At 46.6% G+C, this 9,832-nt stretch overlaps 1 protein-coding gene across 1 annotated transcript in view; it reads right to left on the reverse strand.

The window, feature by feature from the left end:
• Nucleotides 1-9,832, reverse strand: part of POR (P450 (cytochrome) oxidoreductase) — a 60,475-nt gene that overhangs the window by 27,565 nt on the left and 23,078 nt on the right. The window contains exon 2 of the mRNA XM_008588386.1: nt 1,023-1,214. Coding sequence (XP_008586608.1) covers nt 1,023-1,201 — 179 coding nt within the window. The 5' untranslated portion in view covers nt 1,202-1,214. The remainder of the gene's footprint in view (nt 1-1,022; nt 1,215-9,832) is intronic.

The raw sequence follows: 9,832 nt of genomic DNA on the forward strand, positions 1-9,832 counted from the left end.
GGAGTCATTCAGTTATTCCTCACTATCATTTTTTCATATCTATATACCATCTATACTATTAGTTCCTTAATATTTTTCTTTAAGCTAATCCATCTTTTTTACTTATCCTTAAAAGGAAACTTTATGGAAGTTTAAAAATCTCAATAAAACAGGGCTGGCCACTTAGCTCAGCTGGTTAAAGCACGGTGTCGTAACACCAGGGTCAAGCGTTCTGATCCCCACACTGGCCTAAAAAACCCCCAAAACTCAATAAAACAAAAACAAAAGAATGTCAGTAAAGTCAAGCTTGATACTGTCACCCTTTTTTTTTTTTGAAGATGAACGGTAAGGTGATCTTAACCCTTGACTTGATATTGTCAGCACCATGCTCACCCAGTGAGTTAACCGGCCATCCCTATATGGGATACGAACCTGTGGCCTTGGTGTTATCAGCACCCAGGCCACCCCGATACTGTCGCCCTTCAAGGCTCTTAGCTTAAGGCTACTCCCTTCACTAAAAAGAGAAATTAGCAAGTGTTAGGTGTTATTAGCACCAAACTGTGACTCTCTCCTTGTCCATAATCAAAAGGAAGAAAATAAATTGAAAGAGAGTGACTGGCTCAATATACAATTCCATCCATCTCTATGATGCCATCTGTTTACAAAGGGGAAGGATCACTGGGCCTGGGATAAAATGAAAACTGGGTTCCAGCTCTAGCCCGGACACTTGAGGGACTGACCTTGAGTGAGTCCCAGGTTTTTTATCTCACAGCAAAATGGTGTCCTCTACTCTGAATGGTTCCTGCGAAGTACAAACAGGAAACAAATATGAAAGGGCCTTATGAACTCTGCTGTGCTGTGTAAACCACAGGGATTATTAAGGTAGACTGATGCGCAGTCTATCAATAAGGCAGATGCAAGACTGAGCTCGAAATGCTGCAGGGACCTTGCTTCCCTCTCAGCCTGAGGCCCAAGCGCAGGTGCTGCTTGGAATGAGGAATGAGACGGGAGCAATGCAAGGGGTGCTGAGCAGTGGCACTTACGTTGTCTGAATTTTGGAGAACTCGGGGACTTCTTCTTTTTTCTTTCTAAAGAGGAACCAATAGGTTAGGAGACCCACAATGACTGAAAAGAGAATCATGTCCGTCGTGCTGAAAAGAGACACTTCTTCGGCCACCGCTTCAGACACGGTGGCACTGGTGTCCCTGTGGGAGTTGCCCATGTTGATCACAAACCTGTCAGGAGAGAGAAAGCAGACATCAGCATGGAGGAGCAGGGTGCACCTGCAGCCAGCTGGAGTGCCCACCTGACCTCTTCGGCCTGGGCTTCAGGCCCACGGGGCTGTAGCAACCAGACACATCAATGGGCAGGAGCTGCCTGCTGAGGCTCTGCCAAGACAGACGCAGCCTTGGACCAGAACTAACATGGCAAACGGCTCCAGCAGTGTTGGCAGCAGCTCAGGGTATATGCTGGGTGCCAGCTAAGGCTGAAGTAGGCCTGGGTCCACTATAGGCAGAGATATGGAACCACAGACACCCCGGCCATCGAGCATCCACCAGCCCCACAAGGATATGCACAGGGTGGGTTCCACTTGAGTGAGGCGGCTGCTTCATGGCAAATCCTTTCCCCAGCTGTACAGCATGCCTGGGTGGCCCCAATCCCTGCACATGCCAAAGGTCTTCAGGACTGACATTTGAATGGCTCCTGTGAAATAACCTTTAAGCCTGGAAATATTCTGCCTGATAAGAGTGTCTCTGTCGTCTAAGACCTTGGGCCTCCCAGATAGTTGATGCAAACATTGAGATTTATGGTAAAGGCCTGGTTTTATATGCCTGGGGTTTTGAGTCACCCTGTGTCAGTTTGGTGTCGGGGGTGCTGGAGACTGAGAATATAAGCTTAGAGACCCGGGTACTACATGCCTATGCGACTGACTCCCAAGAAACACCCTGGGCGCCAAGGCTCGGATGAGCTTTTCTGGTTGGCAACACTTCCTATGTGTTGTCACGTGTGAATTGGGAAGAATTAAGCACTGAGTGTGATCCTCTTTAAGAGGACAACCAGAAACTCGCACCTGGTCTCTCCTGGAATTCGCCCCATGTGCCCTTTTATTGTAATAAACTGTAATTCTAAGTAAAAGCTTTTCTGAATTTTGTGAGTTCTTGAAAATCGCTGAATCAGAGGTGGTTTTGGGGACTCCCAACTTAACCAACCTAGTTCCTTCGAAAGATGCTCAGCTGGTCCTTCCATCATTGAAACCTGGCAGGTAGGTAGATTGGATATGAATCAACATAGGCCAGAGTGAGAGCATCTGGGAACATGGCAGTCCACTTCTGTCACTTATCGACAAGGCTGGGTGCAGCTCTGGAATCTACATAATTCCATTTTGAAATCAGGAATGCCTTTGTCACACCTCAGCAGTTTAGGCAATGGGACGCTGCTTTGCATATGGCTTTTGCTGGCTGTCACTGCCTCCAGGAAACCACAGGACTGGCCCTGAGCTGCTGGAGTAGCCGAGGGCTCTGGGTGTCAGTCCTGCCACTCCACGGCCCCAGGACATTGGGGACAGGCCATTCAGAACAGGTCTTCAAGCTCGGTTCTTATTAATCTGAGGTGCTTTTCCAATGGTTGAGTTAATCTCAACTTATCCCAACAGCTGACATTCAAAGACAAATTTAATTCTAGTGTCCCTAGAGAATATAGCTTATATTTAAATTATTAGCATATAAACACATTTCATATTAAGTCACTGTTAGTCATGTCTGTCTGTCCAATCCTGTCAGTATCTCTGTCAAGCTTTCACAAGACCAGATGAAGAGACATTTAGGACCGACCCCACAGAATCATGACACAACAGCCATTCAGAGTCCCTGAGTCAGCTGATCAGGACTGATGTGCTAACACAGGACAGCCCCAGGTGGTGTCCATCCCAAAGCAGCATTTGGTACCCGTCGTCTCCGTGGCCCGCTGCCCTCCTCCCTTCTAACTCAGGTAGCCCAGGCCCTTATTTCCTGCAGTGAAGACTAATGCCCATGAAGCGAAGTCACTGTTTCTTGGCACATACACATGCTGACTATACAACTCAGAAGAGGAGGCTCATTCCCTGCAGCTGGTTTCTAACTTGACAGTGCTGGGGAGCAAAGGCAGTGACCATCTGCACCCACGTAATCACGTTCTTCCTGGTAACACTTGGCTTATGCCACCCAGACCACTCTCTGCAAGAGACTCCAGCTGGATAGGCCATTCTCCACACAGCAGCCTTTAAAAAGTAAATCGGATCATATCACCTCCCTGATCAAAACCCTCAATGGCTTCATATCATACTTAGTACAAAATCTAAAGTCCTTATGCACTATATAGAGCTGTTATGATCTGGCCCTTGGCTATCACTCCTGCCACCCTCATTTCTTACTCATCTCCCCTTCCACACAGACTACACTGGCCTCCTTCTGCCTCAGGGCCTTTGCATGTGTGGATAGGACTCTTCTAGTAATTTGCAGGGTTTGCTCCCTCACTTCACCCAGGTCTCTGCTCAGATGTCACCATCTCAGAGAGACTTTGCCTGACTCTTGTATCTAAAACAGCCCCCTGGCCACTCCCCTTGTCCATTCCCCTCATAGCACTTATCACTATAGCTTACATTGTATTTTTGGTACAGTTTTTCCACTGACTATCTCCACTACTTAGCCCCACAAAGGCAGGGACTTAGCTTTGTTCATAGAATGGTATACAAGGAGTACCAGTCCTGAATGAATGAACACACAAACAGAAGGCAAGAATCCCCCGATCCTAGGGTACCTGGGCTGGCAGTGCATGGCATCCAGATCATGGGATGGTTTTATGATCTGGAAAGCACGCTATGGAGGCATCACTGCCACGCAGTCTGTGAGGCTGGTGGTGCGCACTTCTTAGTGCTCTGGCTCTGTCTCTAACACCTGCACTCACGGCTTCTTCCAACATCCGAGCCTTCACCCTTCAGATGAGAGTCAGAGCCACAGATTCTTGCATCCCTGAAGAAACTAACAATAAGCCCTGAAGAAATGAACAGGTGCTGCCTGCCGTGACTGTGACTGACTCCCTGCAGCACCCCCACCCCACGTCGGGCACTGCCAGCACCCAGCCTGGAGCCTCAACAAAGCACAGAACGCTCCCCACAGCTTTGACTCTGAAGCATCAAACACTTTTGGACAGACAAGAGCCATAAAGGAGTGGCAGGAAAGACCTGGTGATCATTTTATCCAAGGCCTCAATCTACAGATGGGGAACCTGAGGCTCCAAGAGTATTAGGAACTCACCTGAGTGGCCAAACCAGAAAGGGGCCCCAGCTTCCCAGCAGAGGGCTGTATCCACTGCCCATCTACCTAGGAAGACTTGGCTGGACACGTGTCACTCTCCCCTGCTCTGTGAGCTCCTTGAGGGAAGAACCCTGTCTTAGGTACCTCTGTGTCTGGCACATGGTGAGAAAGGAGGGGCTGGCGGGCTGGCAAGAAGGAAGTCAAACTTGGAGGAAAATTCTTAATCCTATGCCACTCACACGAGGATCCAGCAGTGTGCCTGGGGGCTGAAGCCATGAGTAAACACCCCCGCCCCCCTTAAGTCACATAAGCCTTCACTTTCAGGTGAAGCAAACGTAGACATCCACCCACCTCTCCAGCCTCCTGCCAGCTGCATCTCTGCAATCCTGCCCTGGGGCCTGACAGCTTCCTCCTGGCTCTTCCTGCTCATTCTTCAGACCTCAGCTCTACCACCCCATCCATGGGGCATCTTTTCTGGCACAAAATAGTGCTCAGTAACTACTCAGGATGAATGAAGGAAATGAATATACTAAAATGCATGGAACATAAACTGTGCATGAATCAGCATGACGTGTGAAGATTTAAAAGAAACACTGGGCTTGTAGTGCGCCTATCTGGCAATTCTCTAGGCTAGAGGTGCTCAAACTTTCTCCATTCATGGAACCCCTGGCAGCTCAGCACATTTTTCATGCTATCCCAAGGCCAAAAGAAATGCCTAACAGTCCCATGTATGAAGTAGTTAGTTCCAAACAACTACTGCAAAGCCAGCTTTGCTGAGATGCCAAATCTTCAGGAGGAGCATGTAGCACCTGAGGTTGAAAGTGGGAACGCCCCAAGCCAGCATTTCATACAGAGCTGTGAGATGTGATCTCTCACTGCATTCAGACATTAGGCACCTCTCAGAGTTCCCTGCAGTGCCCTGAGGCACCTTGCCCCAGTTTGAGAACCACCCCTGCTGTATGAGATACTTTGATGGGAAAATTCCAGACGTCCTGTTTGGCAACTGTCCTCCATGCCAGGTGGTGGCAAAAGTGACCACAAGATAGTCAGTCTGAGGTCCCCACAAGGCACTCCAAGGAGACCCTGGGAGCTATGAGATCCTTCTGCCCCAGAAGGATCTCTAATCTGTGATTTTCTTCTTTCCTCCTTCACTGGAAAGGGTCATGGGACAAGGCAGAGCTCATGGGGCCAAAAGCTGCATTTGTCAGCAACAGCGGCAAAAAAGGAGGAAATGAAAAAATAGAAAGTAACTTTTTTTAATTCTTTTTTTTTTGGAAAGTAACTTTTTGACTAGACCAGGCTCTTGCCACAGCCCGGCCACCAGTTGGCTGGGACCCTGGACAAATCCCCTACCAAAAGTAGGCTTTGAAAAATCAGGCACAGAAAAAGGAGAATGTCAAGGAAGCAGCCAAGCAGGTCTCCCCCATCCCAAATAGAGCAGATCTGATTTGATCTTTTATTATAAATTAGGTCTCTACATAAATGTTTTCTTTTTTATTGTAACATACATAGAGAAAGGCAAAAACTGTACAAGTAGAGTGTGGCCACTATTCTTCCTGAATTTCAACAGCTGGCTGGTTCCCACCATGCAGTGAGCAAAGGGCAGCAGCTCCAGTCCAGCATGCTGCAGAGTAAGATGGACAAATAGATCACTGGCCACTCAGGCTGGGGGGACCAGCAAGAGGTTAGCCAGTTTCTGAAAGGGCAGATGAGGCAAGAACAGGAGGGCTCTCTCTCCAGTCAACTGCTTACAACATTGGAGTGGGTCATCCTCCAGGAAGTATCTGCAGCTTTGCATTTGCTATATGCAACTTCTGGTCAGTAAACAAGACTGCAACCAACCCGGAGGTTAGCCAGTTTCTGAAAGGGCAGATGAGGCAAGAACAGGAGGGCTCTCTCTCTGGTCAACTGCTTACAACATTGGAGTGGGTCATCCTCCAGGAAGAATCTGCAGCTTTGCATTTGCTATATGCAACTTCTGGTCAGTAAACAAGACTGCAACCAACCCAGCACTGACATCAGGGTGAATCAGTTTCCTGAAGCAAAGCAACAACAAGGAAGGAAGGAGAAAGCAAGCAATGTAGTTAGCCTCATCAGCATGCACTGCCCAGTGGCAATCACTGTCAACCACAGCTGCCCAGACAAGGGTCTGGTGTCACTCCCCTAGCTGCAGGGGGAACAAGGTCTGCTCAGGTTCACAAACCTCTGCCAAGGTTTAGTGACTTCAGGATGCAGGAAAACCCTCGAGTGAACAAACCCTACTGTTGCCTAATAGTTCAACCTCCAGAGACTGAGAGATGCTCAGGGAAATGTACACTCCCAAGGCAACCTACTAAAAGCAGTGCCCAAAAGATTGACACAGATTTCTCTACAGCTGGAGTGTCCAGAAAGTCTATCTTCCAAACTGAGATGTTGTTGGCTTGGACTTCTTTGGGTTTATCCTGTCTGGGATTTGCTCAGCTTCTTGAATCTACAGATTTATGTCTTTTGCCAAATTTGGGAACTTTGCAGCCATTATTTCTTGAATACTTTTTCAGCAGCACCCTCTTTCTCTGCTCCTTCTGGGACTACAATAACATAAATGTTAGATCTTCTGTTATTAGTCCCACAAGTCCCTGGGACTCTGTTTTTTTTCCCCACCCCCACAGTCTAGTTTCTCTCTGTTGTTCAGACTGGGTACTGTCTACTGTTCTATCTTCAAGTTCACAGATTCTTTCTGCTGTCTTCTCCATTCTGCTGTGGAGCCATCCACTGAGATTTCGATTTTGGCTGTTGTATTTTTCAGTTCTAAGATGTCTATTTGGTTCTTCCTCATGTCTTGTATAATTCTAACATCTGTGTCATCTTGATGCTGGTATCTGTTGATTGTCTTTTCTCATTCAAGTTGAGGTTTTCCTGGTTCTTGGTATGATGAGTGATTTCTTATTGTATCCTGGACATTTCAAATATTATAAGACTCTGAATCTTATTTAAGTTTTCTCTTTTAGCAGAGCTCCTCTGTCATCCTACTGGTGGGGAAGAAGGGTGCCAACTCTTTGCTGTCAGGCAGGAATTGAGTCTCCCCACCAGGCCTCAGCTGACACCTCAGGGTGGGGCATCCTGGCATGGCCAGGTGGTGGTAAAGTCTTGGCTTCCATTAGGCCTCCTCTGACATCACTCCCAAGGAGAGTAGGTCTTCTTCCTTCCTTAGGAAGCCAAGATTTCCTTGGCTCTTGATGAGTCTAAAGACATTACCAATACTGCTCAGTTGTTTATTTGAATTGTCAATACTAAGTTTGATGTTACTAAATGATTAGCACAGAACCACCACAACGAAGAACATTTTAAGTTGAGAAAATACAAGTTTAGTACAACTAAAGTAGAATCAGCTAAGATGTGTTATAACTGACAGTGGTGAAAAATATGTGTGGAGCACAAAAAGGCTTAGCTGGACAAATATGCAGAGATTGCAAAAATGTAAGGTGTTTAAAGCCTATGGTTACTCACTATATTATTTATCAGCAGATACCACACAGAAAATATGTGAATCTTTTATGTGTTATTGAACCAGGAATGTTAACAGTAAACTTTTATTTGCTCTCATGGACTTAGCCATTGTCAGTTCTGTGAATTTTTGTCAGAAATAGAAGCTGAATATCCTAACTGTCCTACCATGTGGCAGTTCAACAGTGTGGCAGTGGTAAAATTTAGTGTGACGATTTTGAGCTCAGAGTCAATACTGAAAATTTTCAGAACAAGAAGAACTGACCTCAACCACTATTACTGAACACTGAACGGCTTTGGAAATTGGGTTTTGCTGAAGACTTGATGTTTCTTAATGAGGCCAATCTAAAATTATAAAGCATAACAGCATTTATATGCAAAACTTATACTTCGGTAAAGTTCAGGGATCTGAACCTGACCAAAAAAAAAAGGACTGATATCATTATTTGTCAGTACTTATCTGTGTGAAAAAATATTTTCAAAGATGAAATATGTAAAATCTCATTACAAATCAGCATTACCAGGTGAGTATTTGCAGCTGATTTTGATGACAGAGAACACTAACTTTAACTCCAATTAAGCAAAATGTTATCCCTACAAAAACAATCCCATTCTTCATTAAAAAATTGTACTCAATTATTATTATTTGAACTTCATCAACAAAAATGCTGTGGAAATTTGTTTTCTCTCTTATTACATAAATACCTGCATAATATAATAATATGCCTCTTGGCCTTCAAAGCCTAAAATATTTTTTACCTGGTCTCTTATAGAAAATGTTAACCACCTCCTGCTCTAGATAACTGAAGTGTGCCTAGTCAACTAGAGCTGTACTGAACAGTCTGGATCCTGCTGGTTCCTGGCCTCAGGTTTCTTCTCCATAAAGCAAGGTGGGGATAATCAACAAGGAACACACCAGCTTTACGCTGCTAATAAATATTTCTAGGGGCCAGCATCTGAGCTGGGTCAAGAGGAATGACAAGGGCCCAGCAGTCAAAACAGAGGAATAATAGAAGTTCTCGATGGAGAAGGCACTATCAAGGTCTAGAACATGAAGAAGCAGCATGGACAGAATCTGATTTGACTCCAGTGTGCTATGATAGGCTGTGTTTGTATGTGGGGGTGGATGGGTGGCGAGAAGACAGCAGCTTTCAAAAGGGACCGAGACCAGTGTGCCAAGGGCCCAGGTGACCTGTATGCAGTCTGAGGTGTTTGGGCAGCTGGTGATGACTGATCAAGGGGTGGCGGGATTAGAATGGTGCCATAGGAAGGTAATGCTGTACACGGTGCTTTTACCCCCAGTCATGGAGCCTTGAACAAGGTGTCCTAGAGAACATTCTCTACAGCAAATGCCAAGTGCCCCCAGCTGGTGACCTTTCTCCCACATAGCACGGCTTAATCTGGAAACACATGACTGGCATGTGTCTGATGCAATGGCAGTGAAAGAGGAAGGCAGCCACCAAAACTAGCTCTGAGTAAGCGTGACTTGGCAGGAAGCAGGCAGAAGAGCAGGTGCCACTCCACATGGACTGTGCCCCGCTGGTGCCACCTGCTGCAACTGCAGCAGTGTGGGTTTACTTCCTGTGGCATCTTGGGGGCCTCGGCCACCTGGCCTGATCTCCAAGTGGGGTGAACCCACAGGCGATTTAGGCACACAGAGTGCTTCACCGGAATTCATACTGGTTCAGCCTCCTGACCATCCTTTTGGCCTCAAATAATATGGAATAAAAATATAGAAAAGGGAAACAGAAAACTGGAGGACGTGCCTTGGTTTTCTTAAACTCTGAGCAGACCAGTTCTGAAGTGTGCTTCTGCCTCTAGTACACCAGCAGGAACAAGGGGTGACAGTGTGGTAAGAACCCAAGAGCAATGAGAACCCCCCACCACACACACGTGTGCGTGTTACAGTTCCCATGGCTCATGCATGGTAGCAAGCCTGTGGCCTGGACAGCACCACAGAAATGAGAACAGGACAGGCGAGTGTGACGTGGCCTCCCTGAAAGCCAACATGTATGGGGAGCTCATGAGCAGAGTTACAAATGGGCTCCACACTCAGCATCAAAGATAAACCAGAGCAC

The sequence above is a fragment of the Galeopterus variegatus genome, unplaced genomic scaffold (genome assembly GCF_000696425.1).
Source record: "Galeopterus variegatus unplaced genomic scaffold, G_variegatus-3.0.2 Scaffold4799, whole genome shotgun sequence".
In the NCBI taxonomy this organism is placed as follows: domain Eukaryota; kingdom Metazoa; phylum Chordata; class Mammalia; order Dermoptera; family Cynocephalidae; genus Galeopterus; species Galeopterus variegatus.